Source organism: Capricornis sumatraensis, chromosome 1 (genome assembly GCF_032405125.1).
Source record: "Capricornis sumatraensis isolate serow.1 chromosome 1, serow.2, whole genome shotgun sequence".
Lineage (NCBI taxonomy): Eukaryota > Metazoa > Chordata > Mammalia > Artiodactyla > Bovidae > Capricornis > Capricornis sumatraensis.
Window position 1 is genome coordinate 56,475,976 of NC_091069.1, and position 24,149 is coordinate 56,500,124.

Genomic DNA, 24,149 nt, shown 5'->3' on the forward strand with positions numbered 1-24,149 from the left:
TAAAGAAAAATAATAAATTCAACTTTTTCAATATGTAAAGCTTTTACACCTCAGCAAACACTATCAAGAAAATGAAAAAGCAAGATAAAATATTTGCAAGCCATGTATCTGATAAGGCACCTGTCTATGAAGTGTGTAAAGAACTCCTACAACAGTAGGAAAAAAATCCAATTTTAAAATAGGCAAAAGATTTGAATGTACATTTCACCAAAAAATACATACTGATGCTAATAAGCACATGAAAAGATGCTCAATTAATCATTAGGAAAATGAAAATTGAAACCATATGAGATACCACTTTATACCTGTTAGGATGACTATAATAAAAAAAAAAAAGACCATAACAAGTGTTATCAAGAAAGTGAAGAAACTGAAAATCTCATACATTGCTGGTGGCAATGCAGTGAGGTGCCACTGCTTTGGAAAATATTTTAATAGTCTTACCATATGACCTATAAATTCCATTCCACTCCTGTGTATATATCAGGGAAAATGAAAACACATGTCCACACTAAAACTTGTACATAAATGTTCTTAACAGCATTCATGTTCATAAAAGCATTATTCATAATACCAAAAAGTGGAAACAACCTGAATGTCTATCAACTGATGAATGGATGAATAAAACCAGGTATATTCCATACAATAATATTGACAACACGTGTACCCAGTTGTGTCCTACTCTTTGTGACCCCATGGACTGTAACCCACAAGCTCCTCTGTCCATGGAATTTCCTAGGCAAGAATACTGGAGTGGGTTGTCATTTCCTTCTCCAGGGGATCTTCCCAGCCTAGGGATGGAACCCATGTCTCCTGCTTCTCCTACATTGAAAGTGAATACTTTATGGCTGAGCCAACGGGAAAACCCCACAATGTAGCATTGAAAAGTGAAAGTCTCTCAGTCGTGTCCAACTCTTTGCAACCCCATGGACTATAGAGTCCATGGAATTCTCCAGGCCAGAATACTGGAGTGGGTAGCCTTTTCATTCTCCAGGGAATCTTCCCAACCCAGGGATCAAACCCAGGTCTTTTGAATTGCAGGCAGATTCTTACCAGCTGAGCCATAATTGCTCCATAAAAAGAAATAAAGTACTGATACATGCTCCAACATGGATAAACTTCAAAAACATGCTAAGTCAAAGAAGCTAGACATAAAATATCACATGCTGTATATTCCATTTCTGTGAAATTTCCAGAAAAACCAAATATACAGACAGAAAGTAGAATACAGACAGAAAGAATGATTGCATGGGGCAGAATAGAAAAGGACTGTGACTGCAAATGGGCACAAGATGTATTCTGTGGAAGATGATAGAAATGTTCTAAAATTAGATTATAATGATTGTTATATAATCTTGTAAATTTACTAAAAACTAGTTATACATGTGAAATTTAAGTGATTTTATGATCTTCAAGGTATAGCTCATTTAAAAGGTTTTTAAAAAGTAGGAGAAAAAAGGCAATGCTGGGGACTTCCCTGGTGGTCCAGAGTGGTTAAGATTATGCTGCCAATGCAAGGGACACAGGTTCAATCCTTGGTCTGGGAAGATTCTGCATGCCTCACAACTACTGAAGCCCAGAGCCTGTACTCTGCAGTAAGAGAAGCCACTGCAATGAGAAGCCCACACACCACAACAAAGAGTCACACTCTCTCTAGCTGCAACTAGAGAAAGCCTGAGCACAGCAATGAAGTCCCAGTGCAGCCAAAAATAAAATAAATTTTAAAACTTTTTATTAAAAAAAAAAGGCAGTGCTGTATCCAGGCAATAATATTTGCTCATGGTGAGATTTTAGACAGCCATCTATGGATTAATCCAGAAAATACAGCTTAGTACTACTATGTTAAAGGCTGGAAATATAAAGATGATGTAGCTCCCATCTACCAAAAACTCATGGATAGAGATAATAAATAAACTATAATATGGTATAATTACCAAAATAGAAGTTGTAAGGACAATACTGTGGGAATTCAAAAGGAGCAAATAACTCTACCTGGAGGAATCTAGGGAAGCTCCATCGAGGTGTGACGGTTGAGCAGAATGCTGAAAAGTGGGTTGGGCTCAGCGGAAGAGAAGAGGCAGGAGAGCACTCTGGCAGAGAGAACACTGATGGGAAAGCCCAGCAAGCAATATCAGGATGAGCTATGCCTGTAGATACTGTGAATAGTTCAGTAGTGCTGGAGCAGGCTTTAAAGAGATGATGTTGTCTTCCCTGGTGGCTCAGTGGTAAAGAATCCACCTGCCAGTGCAGGAGACACAGATTCAATCTCTGATCTACAAAGATCCCACATGCCACAGAGCAACTAAGCCCATGCATCACAACTACTGAGCCTGTGCTCTAGAGCCTGGGGAATCACAACTACTGAAGCCCAAGCTCTCTAGAAGCCATGCTCTGAAACAGGAGAAGCCACTGCAATTAGAAGCCTACGCACCACAACTAGAGAGTAGCCCCTGCTCTCCATAACTAGAGAAAAGCCTATGCAGCAACAAAGACCCAGTACAGCCAATACTAAAATGAATAAATCATTTTTTTAAAGAGGTCATGTATTTGGAAGAAAGCTTTACCTTCAATAAAACAAACAAACAAAAAAAAAAGTGATCTGCGAGCACATCTTGAAAGCCTGTGTGTGTTCTTCATAAATTTGGACTCTACCTTATAAGCAACGGTTGGCAATTACAGTCCTTTAGGCTGGGAAGAGGTGCAATCATTTACAAAGCTATAGTAAAAGCAAGATGAAGAATTGAACAAGGGGATTATAGCAACACCAAGGGGGAGACTAGACAGGAGCGAATAAACAGAGAAAGATTAAGGAGGCTTTGAATATGATAAGGTCTTTGGGGTTGGAGGAAGGCGGGGGCGGTCCTTAAAATTTTATAGAGCAAGCTACAGCAATGTCTAAGTCCAGGAATCAGATCTGAGCACTAGGTGGACAAGGACAAAGCCAAACCTCAGGCCTGTCCAGTTTGTATCAGGCCATCCCTGAGCCAACCCATGGGGATAAGAATAGAAGAGAAGGGGAAAACCATGACATCAGGATTTGCAGCGAGACCCTTAGGAACCGTCATGCTAGGGCTAGGACACACAGTGGGTATGTGTGGTAGACACCCCCTCCCAAATGTTCTTATTCTAAATCCAGAAAACTGCTGCTTAAAAGTAAGCCTAAAATTGAGTCAGATACCTTGAGTCAAATTATTTGGGCTCCTGGTTTACTTATTTGAGCAAAGAAAAAGATAACACTGAATCTGGACACAGAATCACAAAATTTGATTTTTAAGGCAAATAATTTCTGTGCTGCTTCTCAAAATGTAGATATTTTAGTTTGAAATATTTTGGCCCTGCTGCGAGGCATATAGGATCTTAGTTCCCCAACCAAGTATCAACCCAACAGTGGAAGCATGGAATTTTAACCACTGAATCACCAGGAAAGTCCCTGAATTTTTTTTTTTAGAATAATGCATTTTAGGCCAGCTCTTCCTCTCACTACTGAGTAATTATTAGAACCTGACTTTTCCAAGCCACCCTCCTTTCCCAGACATCATCATACAACTGAAGAAACTTGAACTTTATATTCCTATCCAGCCCCCAGGATGCAAGAGGAGCTTCGAGTTAGTCCAAAGCTAGATAAACTGACCACAAAGATTTAACCCAACTTTGTGTTCCAAGACTTCCCAGAGGGTAACTGAAGAATATTCTCAGGAAAGTACAACAGCATCTCCTTCTTCCTTCTTAGAACTGTTGATACAGGGAATCAGCTACACGCTCACTCTAAGTGGCTAAGCCAATAACACTGACCAGAGGTCAGGGGCAATGTCAAATGCCCCAACATTCAAATCATAGGAGTTCCAGAAGAAGACAAAAAGAAAGGCCATGAGAAAATACTTGAAGAGATAATAGTTGAAAACTTCCCTAAAATGAGGAAGGAATAGCCACCCAAGTCCAAGAAACCCAGAGAGTCCCAAAAAGGATAAACCCAAGGTGAAACACCCCAAAGTGAAAATGAAGTTGCTCAGTCATATCCAACCCTTTGTGACCCCATGGACTGTAGCCTACCAGGCTCTGAGGAGCCTCTAAGTCCATGGAATTTTCCAGGCAAGAGTACTGGAGTGGGTTGCCATTTCCTTCTCCAGGGGATCTTCCCAACCCAGGGATCAAACCCAGGTCTCCTGCACTGCAGGCAGACGATTTACCGTCTGAGCCACCAGGGAGACTTGAAACACCCCAAGACATATATTAATCAAATTAACAAAGATCAAACACAAAGAACAAATATTAAAAGCAGCAAGGGGAAAACAACAGATAACACAAGGGGATTCCCATAAGAATAACAGCTGATCTTTCTATAGAAACTCTTCAGGCCAGAAGGGAATGGCAGGACATACTTAAAGTGATGAAAGAGAGAAAACTACAACCCAGATTACTATACCCAGCAAGGATCTCATTCAGATATGAAGGAGAAATCAAAAGCTTTACAGGCAAGAAAAAGCTGAGAGAATTCAGCACCACCAAACCAGCTCTCCAACAAATGCTAAAGGATCTTCTCTAGACAGGAAACGCAGAAAAGGTTTATAAACTCGAACCTAAAACAACAAAGTAAGTGGCAATGAGATCATATTTATCAATAATTACCTTAAATGTAAATGGGTTGAATGCCCCAACCAAAAGACAAAGACTGGCTGAATTGATACAAAAACAAGACCCCTATATATTTTATCTACAAGAGACCCACCTCAAAACAAGGGACAGCTACAGACTGAAAGTGAAGGGCTGGAAAAAGATATCTCACTCAAATGGAGACCAAAAAAAAGGAGAAGTAGCAGTACTCATATTAGATAAAATAGACTTTGAAATAAAGGCCATGAAAAGAGACAGAGAAGGACACTACATAATGATCAAAGGATCAATCCAAGAAGAAGATATAACAATTATAAATATATATGCACCCAACATAGGAGCACTGCAATATGTAAGGCGAATGCTAACAAGTATGAAAGAGGAAATTAACAGTAACACAATAATAGTGGGAGACTTTAATACCCCACTCACACCTATGGATAGATCAACTAAACAGAAAATTAGCAATGAAACACAAACTTTAAATGATACAATGGACCAGTTAGACCTAATTGATATCTATAGGATATTTCACCCCAAAACAATGAATTTCACCTTTTTCTCAAGTGCACATGGAACCTTCTCCAGGATAGCCCACATCCTGGGCCATAAATCTAGCCTTGGTAAATTCAAAAAAATTGAAATCATTCCAAGCATCTTTTCTGATCACAATGTGGTAAGATAAGATGTCAACTACAGGAAAAAACTATTAAAAATACAAACATATGGAGGCTAAACAACATGCTTCTGAATAACCAACAAATCACAGAAGAAATAAAAAAAGAAATCAAAATATTCATAGAAACAAATGAAAATGAAAACACAACAACCGTAAACCTATGGGATTCAGTAAAAGCAGTGCTAAGGGGAAGGTTCATAGCAATACAAGCTTACCTCAAGAAACAAGAGAAAAATCAAATAAATAACTTAACTCTACACCTAAAGCAACTAGAAAAAAGAAGAAATGAAGAACCCCAGGGTTAATAGAAGGAAAGAAATCATAAAAATTAGGGCAGAGGTAAGTGAAAAAGAAACAAAGGAGACCATAACAAAAATCAACAAAGCTAAAAGCTGGTTCTTTCCTCCAGTTCCATTCTTCTTTCTCAAGATTGCTTTGGCTATTCGAGGTTTTTTGTATTTCCATACAAATCTTGAAATTATTTGTTCTAGTTCTGTGAAAAATATCGCTGGTAGCTTGGTAGGAATTGCATTGAATTTGTAAATTGCTTTGGAATCAACTTGCCTGACTTCAGGCTCTACTACAAAGCCACAGTCATCAAGACAGTATGGTACTGGCACAAAGACAGAAATATAGATCAGTGGAACAAAATAGAGAGCCCAGAGATAAATCCACGCACCTATGGACACCTTATCTTTGACAAAGGAGGCAAGAATATACAATGGAGTAAAGACAATCTCTTTAACAAGTGGTGATGGGAAAACTGGTCAACCACTTGTAAAAGAATGAAATTAGATCACTTTCTAACACTGCACACAAAAATAAACTCAAAATGGATTTAAGATCTAAATGTAAGACCAGAAACTATAAAACTCCTAGAGGAGAACATAGGCAAAACACTCTCTGACATAAATCACAGCAGGATCCTCTATGATCCACCTCCCAGAATTCTGGAAATAAAAGCAAAAATAAACAAATGGGATCTAATTAAAATTAAAAGCTTCTGCACAACAAAGGAAAATATAAGCAAGGTGAAAAGACAGCCTTCTGAATGGGAGAAAATAATAGCAAATGAAGCAACTGAAAAACAACTAATCTCAAAAATATACAAGCAACTCCTGCAGCTCAATTCCAGAAAAATAAAGGACCCAATCAAAAAATGGGCCAAAGAACTAAATAGACATTTCTCCAAAGAAGACATATGGATGGCTAACAAAACATGAAAAGATGCTCAACATCACTCATTGTCAGAGAAATGCAAATCAAAACCACAATGAGGTACCACTTCACACCAGTCAGAATGTCTGCGATCCAAAAGTCTGCAAGCAATAAATGCTGGAGAGGGTGTGGAGAAAAGGGAACCCTCCTACACTGTTGGTGGGAATGCAAACTAGTACAGCCGCTATGGAGAACAGTGTGGAGATTCCTTAAAAAATTGCAAATAGAACTGCCTTATGACCCAGCAATCCCACTGCTGGGCATACACACTGAGGAAACCAGAATTGAAAGAGACACATGTACCCCAATGTTCATCGCAGCACTCTTTATAATAGCCAGGACATGGAAACAACCTAGATGTCCATCAGCAGATGAATGGATAAGAAAGCTGTGGTACATATACACAATGGAGTATTACTCAGCCATTAAAAAGAATGCATTTGAATCAGTTCTGATGAGATGGATGAAACTGGAGCCGATTATACAGAGTGAAGTAAGCCAGAAAGAAAAACACCAATGCAGTATACTAACACATATATATGGAATTTAGAAAGATGGCAATGATGACCCTGTATGCAAGACAGCAAAAAAGACACAGATGTGTATAGCAGACTTTTGGATTCAGAGGGAGAGGGAGAAGGTGGGATGATTTGGGAGAATGGCATTGAAACATGTATACTATCATGTAAGAATCAAATCACCAGTCTGTGTCCGATGCAGGATACAGCATGCTTGGGGCTGGTGCACGGGGATGACCCAGAGAGATGTTATGGGGAGGGAGGTGGGAGGGGGTTTCATGTTTGGGAACACATGTACACCTGTGGTGGATTCATGTCAATGTACGGCAAAACCAATACAGTATTGTAAAGTAAAATAAAGTAAAAATAAAAATTAAAAAAAAAAGACAAAAAATACACATGCTCATTCAAGAAGAAACATGTTGTAAGAATAAATTGTATATATCCTTCAAAAAAAAAAGAAAAGCAAACTTGAAAAAAGAATAAAAAATAAAAGCTGGTTCTTTGAGAAGATAAATAAAATAAACAAACCATTTGCCAGACTCATCAAGAAAAAAAGGGAGAAAAATCAAATCAATAAAATTAGAAATGAAAATGGAAAAATCACAATAGGCAACACAGAAATACAAAGGATCATAAGAGACTACTATCAGCAACTATATGCCAATAAAACGCACAACATGGAAGAAATGGACAAGTTCTTAGAAAAGTACAACTTTCTGAAACTGAACCAGGAAAAAATAGAAAATCTTAACAGACCCATCACAAGCATGGAAATCAAAACCGTAATCAAAAATCTTCCAGCAAACAAAAGCCCAGGACTAGATGGCTTCACAGCTGAATTCTACCAAAAATTTAGAGAAGAGCTAACACTTGTCCTACTCAAATGCTTTCATAAAATTGCAGAGGAAGGTAAACTTCCAAACTCATTCTATAAGGCCACCATCACCCTAATACCAAAACCACACAAAGATGCCACAAAAAAGAAAACTACAGGCCAATATCACTGATGAACATAGATGCAAAAATCCTTAACAAAATTCTAGCAAACAGAATCCAACAATATATCTAAAAGATCATACATCATGACCAAGTGGACTTTATCCCAGGGATGCAGGATTCTTCAACATTTGTAAATCAATCAATGTGATACACCACATTAACAAATTGAAAGATAAAACCATATGATTATCTCAATAGATTCAGAGAAAGCCTTTAACAAAATTCAACATCCATTTATGATTAAAAAAGAAAACCTCCAGAAACCAGGCATAGAAAGAACATATCTCAACATAATAAAAGCCATATATGATTCAGTTCAGTTCAGTCATTCAGTTACATCATATATGATAAACCCACAACAAACGTTATCCTCAATGGCGAAAATATTGAAAGCATTTCCACTAAAGTCAGGAACAAGACAAGGGTCCCCACTCTCACCACTACTATTCAACATAGTTTTGGAAGTTTTAGCCACAGCAATCAGAGAAGAAAAAGAAACTCTCACTGTTTGCAGATGACATGATCCTCTGCATAGAAAACCCTAAAGACTCCACGACAAAATTACTAGAGCTAATCAATGAATATAGTAAAGTTGCAGGATATAAAATTAACACACAGAAATCCCTTGCATTCCTATACACTAACAATGAGAGAACAGAAAGAGAAATTAAGGAAACAATTCCATTTACCATTGCAATAAAAAGAACAAAATACTTAGAAATAAATCTACCTGAAGAAACAAAAGAGCTATATATATATAAAACTATAAAACACTGATGAAAGAAATCAAAGATGATACAACTAGATAGATAAATATACCATGTTCGTGGATCAGAAGAATCAATATAGTGAAAATGATTGCAGTACCCAAAGCAATCTATAGATTCGATGCAATCCCTATCAAGCAACCAATGGTATTTTTCAGAGAACTAGAATAAATAATTTCACAATTTGTATGGAAATACAAAAAACCTTGAATAGCCAAAGCAATCTGGAGAAAGAAGAATGGACTTGAAGGAATCAAAGCCACAGTCATCAAGACAGTATGGTATTGGCACAAAGACAGAAATATAGACCAATGGAACAAAATAGAAAGCCTAGAGATAAATCCACGCACCTATGGACACCTTATCTTTGACAAAGGAGGCAAGAATATACAATGGAGAAAAGACAATCTCTTTAACAAGTGGTGATGGGAAAACCAGTCAACCACTTGTAAAAGAATGAAACTAAAACACATTCTTAACACCATACACAAAAACAAACTCAAAATGGATTAAAGATCTAAATGTAAGACCAGAAACCATAAAACTTCTGGAAGAAAACATAGGCAAAACACTCTCTGACGTAAATCACAGCAGGATCCTCTATGACCCACCTCCCAGAGTAATGGAAATAAAAAGCAAAAATAAATAAATGGGACCTAATTAAATTTAAAAACTTTTGCACAACGAAGGAAACTATAAGCAAGGTGAAAAGACAGCCTTCAGAATGGGAGAAAATAATAGCAAACGAAGCAACTGACAAAGAATTAATCTCAAAAATATACAAGCAGCTCCTGCAGCTCAATTCCAGAAAAATAAATGACTCAATCAAAAAATGGACCAAAGAACTAAACAGACATTTCTCCAAAGAAGACATACAGATGGCTAACAAACACATGAAAAGATGTTCAATATCACTCATTGTCAGAGAAATGCAAATCAAAACCACAATGAGATACCATCTCACACTGGTCAGAATGGCTGCTATTAAAAAGTCTACAAACAATAAATGCTGGAGAGGGTGTGGAGAAAAGGGAACCCTCTTACACTGTTGGTGGGAATGCAAACTAGTACAGCCACTATGGAGAACAGTGTGGAGATTCCTTAAAAAACTGGAAATAGAACTGTCATACAACCCAGCAATCCCACTGCTGGGCACACACACTGAGGAAACCAGAACTGAAAGAGACACGTGTACCCCAATGTTCATCGCAGCACTGTTTATAATAGCCAGGACATGGAAGCAACCTAGATGTCCATCGTCAGACATATGGATAAGAAAGCTGTGGTACATATACACAATGGAATATTACTCAGCTATTAAAAAGAATGCATTTGAATGAGTTCTAATGAGGTGGATGAAACTGGAGCCTATTCTACAGACTGAAGTAAGTCAGAAAGAAAAACACCAATATAGTATATTAATGCATATATATGGAATTTAGAAAAATGATAACAATGACCCTAAATGTGAGATAGCAAAAGAGACACAGATGTAAAGAACAGACTTTTTGACTCTGGGAGAAGGCAAGAGGGGGATGATTTGAGAGAATGGCATTGAAACATGTGTATTATCATATGTTAAATAGATCGCCAGTCCAGGCTCAAAGCATGAGACAGGGTGCTCAGGGCTGGGGAGGGAGATGGGAGGAGGGTTCAGGATGGGGAACACATGTACACCCATGGCTGATTCATGTGAATGTATGACAGAAACCACTACAATATTGTAAAGTAATTAGCCTCCAATTAAAATAAATAAATTAAAAAAAAAAAAAAAAAGACGGACCAGAGGTGCTTCAACAGGAGACGAAAGATAGATGCCAGTTAGCATATTACTATCCTGGAAAAAATAAACTACAAAGATCCAAGCAAAAATAACTTTCTCTCAACCAACCATCTCAGCTTGAAAGAGAATGAAAAAAAATCTTGACATCATAAGAGATGGAGATGAGCAGATGAACATTTAAAAGATTCAGAAGTTGACAACATCAGTATCATAGGTAAAATTCTTCTTGGAGCACTACAGAGGTGAATAAGAAATTGTAGCAATGGGTCTGGAATTTTTCCAAGGAATTATATCAGCAGTGGACTTCCCTGGTGTCTCAGGTGTAAAGAATCCACCCTCAGTGCAGAAGATGCAGGGTCAATCCCTGGGTAGGGAAGATCCCCTGGAGAAGGAAATGGCAACTCACTCCAGTATTCTTGCCTGAGAAATTCATGAACAGAGGCGCTTGGCAGGCTACAGTTCATGAGGTCACAAGAGTCAGACATGACTTAGCAACTAAACCACCACATCAGTAATACAATCATTACAGCACAGAATAACTATCTTTCCTATTTGTAATGTCAGGGTGACAATGGAGCATAACTTCTCTGTGGAAAGAGAGATGGGATACCAATAAATTTTAATTCCCCATAATATAATTTCTGGGAGGTAAATTGTCTCTTTCATCTTGGATCTATCCTTTCCTCCATGTACATCAATAATGTATAAGGTATGTATAGATTTTGAATGCCTTGTAAATATTTTGGTTCTATTTAGCTTACTGGCCCCCAAAAAAGCAGTCTTTGATGCAAAGTAGGTATGTTTTACAATACTACAGTCAATGATGGGATAAGGCCAAAAGTCAACATTTCAATATTTTTTAAACAAAGGAAAAAAAAAAAACAGGAAGAAAGAAGAAATATGTAAACAGAGCTCAGTAGCTTTAGTTTCAATTATTTGGGAAAGGCGAAATAATTGGGGGAAAGTACATATACCTCCTTGGGCTTCCCTGATGGCTCAGTGGTAAAGAATCCACCTGCCAATGCAGGAGTGGAGAAGGCAGTGGCACCCCACTCCAGTACTCTTGCCTGGAAAATCCCATGGCTGGAGGAGCCTGGTAGGCTGCAGTCCATGGGGTCGCTCACGACTGAGCAACTTCACTTTCACTTTTCACTTGCATGCATTGGAGAAGGAAATGGCAACCCACTCCAGTGTTCTTGCCTGGAGAATCCCAGGGACAGCGGAGCCTGGTGGGCTGCCATCTATGGGGTTGCACAGAGTCAGACATGACTGAAGCGACTTAGCAGCAGCAGCAGCAGCCAGTGCAGGAGACAAAGGTTCCATTCCTGGGTCAGGAAGATCCCTTGGAGGAGAAAATGGCAACACACTATAGTATTTTCTTGCCTGGGAAACCTCATGAACAGAGGAGCCTGGCAGGCTACAGTTCAGGTGGGAGTCATGAAAGAGTTGGATACAACTTATCAACTAAACAACAACAACATATACTAGTCTTCTATCTGCTTTTTAAAAATTGACTTTTATTATCTTTAGGGATAGGTTAGTGGAAAGACACTCAATGTGCCAAATGTGTAAATAAATAAACCTATTAGAATGTGGGTATGCATATCAGTTAAAAACAAACAACGTTTTTAAATGCAAACTCCTTTTCAGGTGAAATTACCTATGGTGGAAGAGTTACGGATACCTGGGATCAAAGATGCCTTCGTACTGTTTTGAAAAGATTTTTTTCTCCTGAAACATTACAAGATGGTTATAAATATTCTGAATCAGGTGAGTGACTTTTCAATACTATGGAAAAAGACCTTTTCCAAGAAGTCATTAACAGCATCCTCAGCTTTCCATCCAGGAGCTGTCTGTGTCCAGTCCTCGCCACCCAGACCCCCATACTCACCATCCCCATGCTTTGTTCCTTTTCCAGTTGCTAAGTTGTGTCTGACTCTTTGCAACCCCAGGGACTGCAGCATGCCAGGCTTCCTTGTCCTTCACTATCTCAAACTCATGACCGTTGAATCAGTGATGCCATCTAACCATCTCTTTCTCTGTTGCCCCCTTCTCCTCATGCCCTCCATCTTTTCCAGCATTGAAGGCTTTTCCAATGAGTTGGCTCTTTGCATCAGGTGGCCAAAGTATTGTAGCTTCAGCATCAGTCCTTCCAATGAATATTCAGAGTTGAATTCTTTTAGGATTGACTGGTTTGAGCTCATTGCTGTGCAAGGGACTCTCAAAAGTCTTCTCCAGCACCATAGTTCAAAAGCACCAATTCTTCGGTCCAATTCTCATGTCCATACATGACTATTGGAAAAACCATATCCTTGACGATACGGACCTTTGTTGGCAAAGTGATGTTTCTGCTTTTTAATATGCTGTCCAGGATTGTCATAGCTTCAGCTTTGGTTGTAAGAGTACAAAGATATCTATTGTGTGATAACCATTTTTAACTATTTCTGGTCTAAAGTAGATTGTATTCTGTCTAAATGTGTTTTCAAAGTTCTATCACTTAAGAGCACACCTTTCAGCAGCACATCCCTGAATTCTTAGAATCTTGGAATGTTCTGCAGGTGACACCTTAAAAGGTTAGGACACTGATAGATACTAAAGGCCTCCAGAAAATGTGAAGGAATTTGACACAGCAATGAAAGCTAGGGGGCTTGCAAAAAACCATCCCTGTTTCTCCATGATGCAGCTGATGATAGCCACCATCTGAACAGACAGAGAAGCACAAAACTTGGCGGTACTCAAAGGTCATCTATTTAAGACATATTTGCCTTCTGTGTTTTCAATAACAGGTATCTATTTTGCTCCCTTGGCTGACAGCCTGGAAGAGTTTAAAGACTACATTGAAAATCTGCCTTTGATAGATGACCCAGAAATATTTGGAATGCATGAAAATGCCAACCTAGTTTACCAGGTATGTGGCCTTTCAACTTAAATGCATATTCATATTGTGTATATAAACCTGAAACATCCATAATCATCTCACTGGTTGTATAAATTATAATCTTCTTAAATAAATAAAATAAATGTTTCACCTCAGCTTCAGCATTTGGTTCCAATTTAGCCGCCTGTTGTCTCTGGATCTTTCATGGAATCCTAAGATAGTTAGGTATCTTCTTGTCACTGACCACCTCCTCACCTTTCAGCCTCTGCCTGGTCCATAATCTACCTGCTAGTCTTCCATAATATGGGGATTTGGATGGTAATCCAGACAGTCCTTTCTCTTTTGCTCCTCTCCCTCCATTCTGGGGATATTTATATCATATTATACAAGGATTTATGGATCCACAGATGAATAGGTTATAAAAGTACAATAACAAATATCCAAGGCAGAAAAATCAAACACTGCTCTTTAAAAGCACGGATCATTGATTTTGCTATTTGCAACAGCAGGTTGGACTTGAAGGGCATTATGTTAAGTGAAATAAGTCAGACAGAGAGAGAGAAATATTGTGTGATATCACTTATATGTGGAATCCAAAAAATAAGACAAACTTGTGAAGATAACAAAAAAGAAGCAGACTCACAGATAACAGAGAACAGACTAGTGGTTACCAGTGAGGAAAGGAAAGAGTGGGGGGCAAAACAGGGGTAAGAGATTAAGAAGTATAGACTATCATGTATAAAATTAGAAAGCTATAAGGGCGTATTGTACCAACACAAGTAGGAAATATTTTATGATAACTATAAATGGTGTATAACCTTTAAAAATTGTGAATCACTCTGCTGCACACCTGTAACATATAATATTGTACATCAACTATATCTCAATTTTTTCAACTCAACAATTTTAAAAAATTTATTAGAGTGTAGTTGACTTACAATGTTAATTTCTTCTGTATAGCAGTGACTCAGTTATACATATATATATGTTATTTTTCATATTCTTTTCCATTATGGTTTGTCACATGATATTGAATATAGTTTCCTGGATATTATATCTTAATTTTTAAAAAATAATTTAAAATTTTTAAAATGAAAGCACAGTTCATCAAGGTCATAGGACCAGATCACTAAAATCATGGCATCTGGTCCCATCACTTCATGGCAAATAAAAGACAAAAAAGTGGAAGCAGTGACAGATTTTATTTTCTTGGACTCCAAAATCACTGCAGACAGTGAGTACAGCCATCAAATTAAAAGACACTTGCTCCTTGGAAGAAAAGCTATGACAAACCTAGACAACATAATAAAAAATGGAGACATCACTTTGCCAACAAAGATCCGTATATTCAAAGCTATAGTTTTCCAGTAGTCATGTATGGATGTGAGAGCTGGACCATAACGAAGGTTGAGAATTCATGCTTTTGAATTGTGGTGCTGGAGAAGACTCTTGAGAGTCCTTTGGACTGCAAGGACATCAAGTAAGTCAATCTCAAAGGAAATCAGTCCTGGATATTCACTGAAAGGACTAATTCTGAGGCTCCAATACTTTGGCCACCTGATGAGAAGAGGTGATTCACTGGAAAAGACCCTGATTCTGGGAAAGACTGAAGAGAAAAGGATAAGGGGGCAGCAGAGGATGAGATGGTTATATAGTGTCATCAATTCAATGGACACGAATTTGAGCAAACTCTGGGAAATAGTGGAGGACAGAGGAGCCTGGCATGCTACATGCCATGGGGTTGCAGAATTGGACATGACTTAGCATGTGGTCCACTGGAGAAGGGAATGGCAAGCCACTTCAGTATTCTTGCCTTGAGAACCCCATGAACAGTATGAAAAGGCAAAATGATAGGATACCGAAAGAGGAACTCCCCAGGTCATTAGGTGCCCAATATGCTACTGGAGATCAGTGGAGAAATAACTCCAGAAAGAATGAACGGATGGAGCCAAAGCAAAAACAATACCCAGCTGTGGATGTGACTGGTGATAGAAGCAAGATCCGATGCTGTAAAGAGCAATATTGCATAGGAACCTGGAATGTCAGGTCCATGAATCAAGGCAAATTGGAAGTGGTCAAACAAGAGATGGCAAGGGTGAACGTCAACATTCTAGGAATCAGCGAACTAAAATGGACTGAAAGGGGTGAATTTAACTCAGATGGCCATTATATCTACTATTGCGGGCAGCAATCCCTCAGAATAAATGGAGTAGCCATCATGATCAACAAAAGAGTCCGAAATGCAGTACTTGGATGCAATCTCAAAAACAACAGAATGATCTCTGTTCGTCTCCAAGGCAAACCATTCAATATCACAGTTATCCAAGTCTATGCCCCAACCAGTAACGCTGAAGAAACTGAAGTTGAACAGTTTTATGAAGACCTACAAGACCTTTTAGAACTAACACCCAAAAAAAATGTCCTTTTCATTATAGGGGACTGGAATGCAAAAGTAGGGAGTCAAGAAACACCTGGAGTAACAGACAAATTTGGCCTTGGAATGCGGAATGAAGCAGGGCAAAGACTAATAGAGTTTTGCCCAAAAAATGCACTGGTCATAGCAAACACCCTCTTCCAACAACACAAGAGAAGACTCTACACATGGACATCACCAGATGGTCAACACCAAAATCAGACTGATTATATTCTTTGCAGTCAAAGATGGAGAAGCTCTATATAGTAGACAAAAACAAGACCAGGAGCTGACTGTGACTCAGATCATGAACTCCTTATTAACAAATTCAGACTCAAATTGAAGAAAGTAGGGAAAACTGCTAGACCATTCAGGTGTGACCTAAATCAAATCCCTTATGATTATACAGTGGAAGTGAGAAATAGATTTAAGGGCCTAGATCTGATAGATAGAGTGCCTGATGAACTATGGAATGAAGTTCATGACATTGCACAGGAGACAGGGATCAAGACCAGCCCCATGGAAAAGAAAAGCAAAAAAGCAAAATGGCTGTCTGAGGAAGCCTTACAAATAGCTGTGACAAGAAGAGAAGCGAAAAGCAAAGGAGAAAAGGAAAGATATAAGCATCTGAATGCAGAGTTCCAAAGAATGGCAAGAAGAGATAAGAAAGCCTTCTTCAGCCATCAATGCAAAGAAACAGGAAAACAACAGAATGGGGAAGACTAGAGATCTCTTCAAGAAAATTAGAGATACCAAGGGAACATTTCATGCAAAGATGGGCTCAATAAAGGACAGAAATGGTATGGACCTAACAGAAGCAGAAGATATTAAGAGGTGGCAAGAATACACGGAAGAACTGTACAAAAAAGATCTTCACGACCCAGATAATCATGATGATGTGATCACTCATCTAGAGCCAGACATCTTGGAATGTGAAGTCAAGTGGGCCTTAGAAAGCATCACTATGAACAAAGCTAGTGAAGGTGATGGAATTCCAGTGGAGCAGTTTCAAATCCTGAAAGATGATGCTGTGAAAGTGCTGCATTCAATATGCCAGCAAATTTGGAAAACTCAGCAGTGGCCACAGGACTGGAAAAGGTCAGTTTTCATTCCAATCCCAAAGAAAGGCAATGCCAAAGAATGCTCAAACTACCGCACAATTGCACTCATCTCACATGCTAGTAAATTAATGCTCAAAATTCTCCAAGCCAATATGTGAACTGTGAACTCCCTGATGTTCAAGCTGGTTTTAGAAAAGGGAGAGGAACCAGAGATCAAATTGCCAACATCCACTGGATCATGGAAAAAGCAAGAGAGTTCCAGAAAAATATCTATTTCTGCTTTATTGACTATGCCAAAGCCTTTGACTGTGTGGACCACAATAAACTGTGGAAAATTCTGAAAAAGATGGGACTACCGGACCACCTAACCTGCCTGTTGAGAAATCTGTATGCAGGTCAGGAAGCAACAGTTAAAACTGGACATGGAACAACAGACTGGTTCCAAATAGGAAAAGGAGTACATCAAGGCTGTATATTGTCACCCTGCTTATTTAACTTATATGCAGAGTACATCATGAGAAACGCTGGACTGGAAGAAGCACAAGCTGGAATCAAGATTGCTGGGAGAAATATCAATAACCTCAGATATGCAGATGACACCACCCTTATGGCAGAAAGTGAAGAAGAGCTAAAAAGCCTCTTGATGAAAGTGAAAGAGGAGAGCAAAACAGCTGGCTTAAAGCTCAACATTCAGAAAACAAAAATCATGGCATCTGGTCCCATCACTTCATGGGAAATAGATGGGGAAATAGTAGAAACAGTGTCAGACTTTATTTTGGGGGGCTCCAAAATCACTGCAGATGGTGACTACAGCCATGAAATTAAAAGACACCTACTCCTTGAAAGGAAAGTTATGACCAACCTAGATAGTATATTCAAAAGCAGAGACATTACTTTGCCGACTAAGGTCCATCTAGTCAAGGCTATGGTTTTTCCTGTGGTCATGTATGGATGTGAGAGTTGGACTGTGAAGAAGCCTGAGCACCGCAGAATTGATGCTTTTGAACTATGGTGTTGGAGAAGACTCTTGAGAGTCCATTGGACTGCAAGGAGATCCAACCAGTCCATTCTGAAGGAGATCAACCCTGGGATTTCTTTGGAAGGAATGATGCTAAAGCTGAATCTCCAGTACTTTGGCCCCCTCATGCAAAGAGTTGACTCATTGGAAAAGACTCTGATGCTGGGAGGGATTGGGGGCAGGAGGAGAAGGGGACAACAGAGGATGAGATGGCTGGATGGCATCACTGACTTCATAGACGTGAGTCTGAGTGAACTCCAGGAGTTGGTGATGGACAGGGAGGCCTGGCGTGCTGCGATTCATGGGGTCGCAAAGAGTCGGACACGACTGAGCGACTGAGCTGAACTGAACTAGCAATAGAATAACAACAACCTGACTACAGCAGTAAGTCCAAAGAGCAAAATGGATAATTTTACTCCTCCAAGACCCTCTGATGCCATGCCATTACTTAAGGGTAGTCCAAGCTCCTCAGCATGACACTCAAGACTCCCCCATGACTGGTCCCTTCCATATCCTTCCAGTTTTATTATCTATCATGTTCTGGAATCGTTAGGTGAACCAAAGCCATGAAAAGAGGTATGTCCCTGGGGCCCTGGAATACTCTAAATGTTGGAGACCACATTGGCCTCATGAAGCTGAAGGGAATCACCTTTCTTTGCAATTTAAATTTTATCTCTACAAATAAGAGACAAATTAGAGGGTAAAGTCAGCCTAGATATCAAGGAACATGTACAAAACAACTGTAGAACTTCTCAGTGATCCAAAACCTATGTCATGCTCTCTGCCCTAAAAATTGGTTTGCTATTCAGTGAAGGACTTCCCTGGTGGCTCAGATGGTAAAAGAATCTGCCTGCAATGCGGGAGACCTGGATTCGATTCCTGGGTTGGGACAATCCCCTGGAGGAGAGCATGGCAACCCCCTCCAGTACTCTTGCCTGGAGAATCCCCGTGGACAGCGGAGCCTGGGCTAGAGTCCATGGGTCGCAAGGAGTTGGGCACGACTGAACAACTAACCACAGCACATTCAGTCAAGAATTGGAATATCTCATTTTTCCTGATTCTACTTTCAGGAGGAAAAAGAGGTGGCCAAACCTAGTTAATATTCAGTCATCTGACTGTTTGCTCTAGAGTGGGTAGATGTGGAGGTGAGAGAAGAGAGAGAAGAGTGTGGAAATGATAGACTCGCTGCATTCAATGAGAAGTCAGGACTTTGGGGAGGAGCAGCATTCTTGGCAATGTGTACCTATGAATGTAGTTTTTTGTGTTTTCCATCAGTTCTGAATGACTGAGAATGAGACAGTAAGCATGTGGTGAGGTCCCAGGTATATTTTTCTGTCCAGCCTCCTTTCCTTCATTTTTCTGGCACAGTACACACCTGACTCCTACCTCTTTCCTTTGGGACAACTTCCACTTCCTCAGTCTATTAGATTCTGGTAAAACCTCCAGCCACTCTTTGCCTTCACAGAGGTGGGCATGTGACCCAGGCATCAGAGCATCACCCAGCTACTGGACCTGGTCAAAGAAGCAGGCCCATGGCCCATGCTAGGAGAATGAGAGTCCTTTCCTGAGACATGATATATAGATGCTGGACTGGGAGAGGGCTGTCTTTCCTCTGGAATGTCTGACTAAGATGCTGCATATCTGCAGCATTTTGTGCCCTTATCCCTGATGCCCTGACCCCTTCTCCCTACCACATGAAGAAGGTCATCTTCCACAGGAAAGAATGAGAGAAACAACCAGACATGAACAGGAGAGAGAATGCTAGCTCCATCCATGCCTGAAACCCACATGACTTGAGTTCTCTTCTTCCCAGCTATATATGCCAACATATCCCTTCTTTTTGCTATAGTTGATTTAGGTTATATAATTAGATCTCATCAATAGAGTCTTAATTCAAAAAATATCAATGATTCCTTCCTCAGCTCAGCAAACTACACTTACAAAGGTGCATACTAGAGACCAGTAAAGAAAGCTGGGCCTGGCTGTTCTAAATGTTTCAAGACTTTTGACTAACCAAGAAGTCAAGAATTAAAACAGTGTATGTGCTCAGTCATGTCCGACACTTTGTGGCCCCATGGACTGTAGCCCACCAGGCTTCTCTGTCCATGGAATTCTCCAGGCAAGAGTACTAGAATGGTTTGCTATTTCCTCCTCCAGGGGATCTTCCCAACCTAGGAATCAAACCCACATCTCTTGCATTTTCTGCACTGGCAGGTGGATTCTTTACCACTAGCAACACCTGGGAAGCACAAACTAAAACAGAAAAGTCATTATTAAATGGTTGGCACTGAGCAAGGAAATCAAACTATTTAACTATAGCATTAAGTTGTTTAGGACCTAATGAACATGTCGAAAGTAATGTTTGAAAGAAGATCTGTCATGTAAAATATAATTTTTACAATCAAGATCTGTAATTCTAGGTTCTGAATTCTTTTCTTGGGTAAGTGAATGATGAGTGTTATGACCAGTATAAAGAAAACCTCTAAGAGATTCCAACAAATATACATGAGAAGTTACCATGTTTCTGAATAAAGGAAAAATCTGGAAAAATTAACAATATTTAACTGATCTTAGAATAGGAATTTCTAAGCATAAAATCAAAGGAAAAATAAATCACATTAGAAAGAGCCAGTGGGGACTTCCCTGGTAGTCAGATGGCTAATTCAGGGGTGGGCCAGGTAAACTAAAGTTATAAATATTTCTTAAAAGCAAAATCATGAATAATTTTTCCTTTTACTTTTCTGTGTTTTCTAAATTTTTAGTAATGTTCTATAATACTTTTCTAATTGAGGTAACATTATTTAAATAAAAGTATGTTCTAACACTGACTTCTCATTATTTCTTTCTCACTTTTATAACTGCCTTTTAAAGAATTAGCCAAAAATTGTTTAACCATTTTTTATTGTGGTAAAACATATAACATAAAATTTATCATTTTAACCATTTTTTAAAATATGATTAAATGACAGTTTCATTAAAGTGTTATTCAACCAGAAATGTTTTAAACATAACACCACAGATGAAATACTATGCATTTCCAATGAGCATATTTTACCAACTCTATCTTCAACATAAAAAATAAAATGTCCTTGGTTTTGGCAACAGCTATTATTTCTGTAATAAACCGTATGTGCTGCAAAATTATTTTTTGGAAAATTTGGGTCCTCACTGTTCTGTTTCTTCTCGCCATTATAGTACAAAGAGACCAACACTTTGATCAACACTATACTTGAGGTTCAACCAAGGTCCTCTTCTGGTGGAGAGGGAAAGAGCAATGATGAAATTGTCCAAGAACTTGTTGCTTCTGTCCGGACTAGAGTTCCAGGTAGTAAATAATTGTTGGCTTATGTGGGTAATGGGACTTTTAGGAATAAACTCAGAAAGCTGAGTGATAGGCAGGTGTCCAAATCTGCTTATTATGTAGAACTTTTTCTTTAGGTAGAGGGAGAGCTCTTTCAATGTAGAGGCCTCTATTTATAGATTAGAAGCCTGCAGCCCCTGAAGCCTGCAGCCCCTTGACATCTCAACTGCCAGAAGCATGAAGAGAGAGTTGGTTTCTAGCCCAATATAACTTTAAACAGACTTTTTTCTGAGCTTCATAATGTCGCTAGAGCTGTACTGTCCAAGACGGTAGCCACTAGCCACATGTGGCTACTTAAACTTTAAAATTCATTTCCTCAGTTGCACTAGTCACATTTTAAGTGCTGCCATATTGGACAATGCAGATGGAGAACATTTCCATCATCATAAAATATTCTATTGGACAGCCCTGCTCTAAAATCCATTTCACTTTTTTTCTCCAACAAGAGAAGTGCATGCATATATGCTAAGTCATTTCAGTTATGTCCGTCTCTTTGCGACCCTGTGGATTGTAGCCCGCCAGGCTCCTCTGTCCATAGGATTCTCCAGGCAAGAACACTGGAGTGGTTACCATACCCTCCTCCAGGGGATCTTCCTAACTCAGGGATCAAAGCTGCATCTCTTATGTCTCCTGCATTGGCAGGCAGGCCCTTTACCACTAATGCCACCTGCGAAGTGAGAAGTAGAAAAGAATAATTTATTATTTCATTTCATTTTCTGGTGAGCTAAGGAATCTTCCTGAATGATCACAGAAATCTACTTTCACACTTTTCTTAGAGTGACTATAGATTTAGATGTCTTAATCTATTGTTCGTGGTTGGAAATGTCATTATAGGAAAAAGAAAGATGAGGCAGAAAAAAAAATGAGTGACTATAAAAGTAAACTGTGCTTCTGTCTCTGTTCACAGTACTCTGATACTGAGTGTATGGGTTATCCCCCCACACACACATCAAGCAATTCTCAAACTCTCTGGACACCAACTGGATGTCCTACAACTCAGTTATGACATTAACCATCCAGAGTTGGCACAAATCCCACAGGTTAAGGGCTCAATCCCATAAGACTGTCCACACTTTAAATGTCAACTGCAAGTCCTCAGGTTGTGACCTTTATTTCTGACCAACCAGCCATAGATCAAGGATTCCCACAAGCCCCTTCTCGGGTTCAGTAATTTTCTAGACTAGCTCACAGGACTCAGGGAAACAGTTAATTACATTTACCAGATCGTTTTAAAGGATATTATTAAGGATAAAGATAAGCAACAAGATAAAGAGATACATAAGACAAGGTCCAGAAGAATCCCAAGGACAGGAGATTTTGTCCCTGAGGAGTCGGGGTGCACCACCCTCCTGGCACGTGGATGTGTTCACCAACCCAGAAACTCTCCAAACCCCTTCAGTTAGGTTTTTATGGAAGCTTCCATACATGGGCATGATTGGTTAAATCATTGGCCTTTAATAAGTAACTAAACCTCCAGCCCCTCCCCTCTCCCAGGAGGTCAGAGAGTAAAGCTAGAGTGTCCAAATCTCTAATCACATGGTTAGTTTGCCTGACAACCAGCCCCTCATCTTTAGGGTCAGTACTAGAGTCACCTCCTTAACATAAACTCAGATGTGGTTGAAAGGGGTTTGTTATCAATAATAAAAGATACCCCTTTCACCTTTATTGATCAAGAGCTATTTCAGGAGTTGGGGTCAAAAACCAATAATTATATAAAAGATGCTCCTATCACTCTTATCAATGAGGAAATTATAAGGGTTTTAGGTACTCTGGCCAGAAGATGGAGACAAAGACCAAAATGCATATTTCTTATTACATCATAGTAGCACACCCAGGTGGTGCAGCGGTCAAGAATCCACCTGCCAGTGCAGAAGACTCAGGTTCAATCCGTGGCTCGGGACGACCCCCTGGAGTAAGAAATGGCAATCCACTCCAGTATTCTTGCATGAAAAACTCAGTTTCAGAGGAGCCTGAGGGGCTACAGTCTGTGAGGTCACAAAGAATTGGCCACAACTGAGCATGCACGCATGCAATCACACTAAGCTTTACCAATATTCTTGAAGTGAAAGTCACTCAGTTGTGTCCAAATTTTTGGGACCCCATGGACTGTAACCTCTGTCCATGGAATTCTCCAGGCAAGAATACTGGAGTGGGTAGCCATTCCCTTCTCCAGGGGAACTTCTCGACCCTGGGATCAAACCCAGATCTCCCGCATTGCAGGCAGATTCTTTACCATCTGAGCCACCAGCGAATTTCCCCCAATACTCTAAGGGCCCCCCCAAAAAAAGACCTATGTGACCTCAGATGCCAGTTATGTTCCTCCTAAAACAAAAGAATCTCTTCTTGAGTACAGCATTCTATAGATATCAAAGCAACTGAATTATTTTAGAAAGCATTTTTTAATAAACATGAGATGGAGAACTGGGTAGAAAAAGGGATGAAGATGGATGGATGGATGGGTAGATGGATGAATAGATGAATGGAGAGTAACGGTTCTTGTTTCATAGAGTTCCATTGACACCTAGGAGGTGTTTCTCTCCATGCTTCATGAAGTTTGTAGTTTTGCTGTGAAATGATAAGCAATGCCATCTGTTAAGACTGAGGGGGCAGGGGTACAGTTGGCTCAACAAGAGAACTGAGATTCAGAGTAGCCCAAGGGGACAGACAGAAGGAGAAGAGCAGGGGCCTGTAACCACAGCCCTATGGACCCAAGAGCTTGCACGGACCCACACTGCTGTGTGATTTCTCTACAGCAGCCAAAATGAGTGGTTAGAAGGAACTTAATGTACATAGCTCAGAACCACTCATCTTCTCATGCTTTGCTCAGGTATGTCAGGAGA

The 24,149-nt window shown here is 39.5% G+C and overlaps 1 protein-coding gene across 1 annotated transcript in view; it reads left to right on the plus strand.

Moving 5' to 3' along the window:
* DNAH6 (dynein axonemal heavy chain 6) overlaps positions 1-24,149 on the plus strand; it is a 284,532-nt gene that overhangs the window by 244,032 nt on the left and 16,351 nt on the right. Inside the window, exons 68-70 of the mRNA XM_068975806.1 lie at positions 12,229-12,348; positions 13,365-13,486; positions 21,144-21,273. Coding sequence (XP_068831907.1) covers positions 12,229-12,348; positions 13,365-13,486; positions 21,144-21,273 — 372 coding nt within the window. The remainder of the gene's footprint in view (positions 1-12,228; positions 12,349-13,364; positions 13,487-21,143; positions 21,274-24,149) is intronic.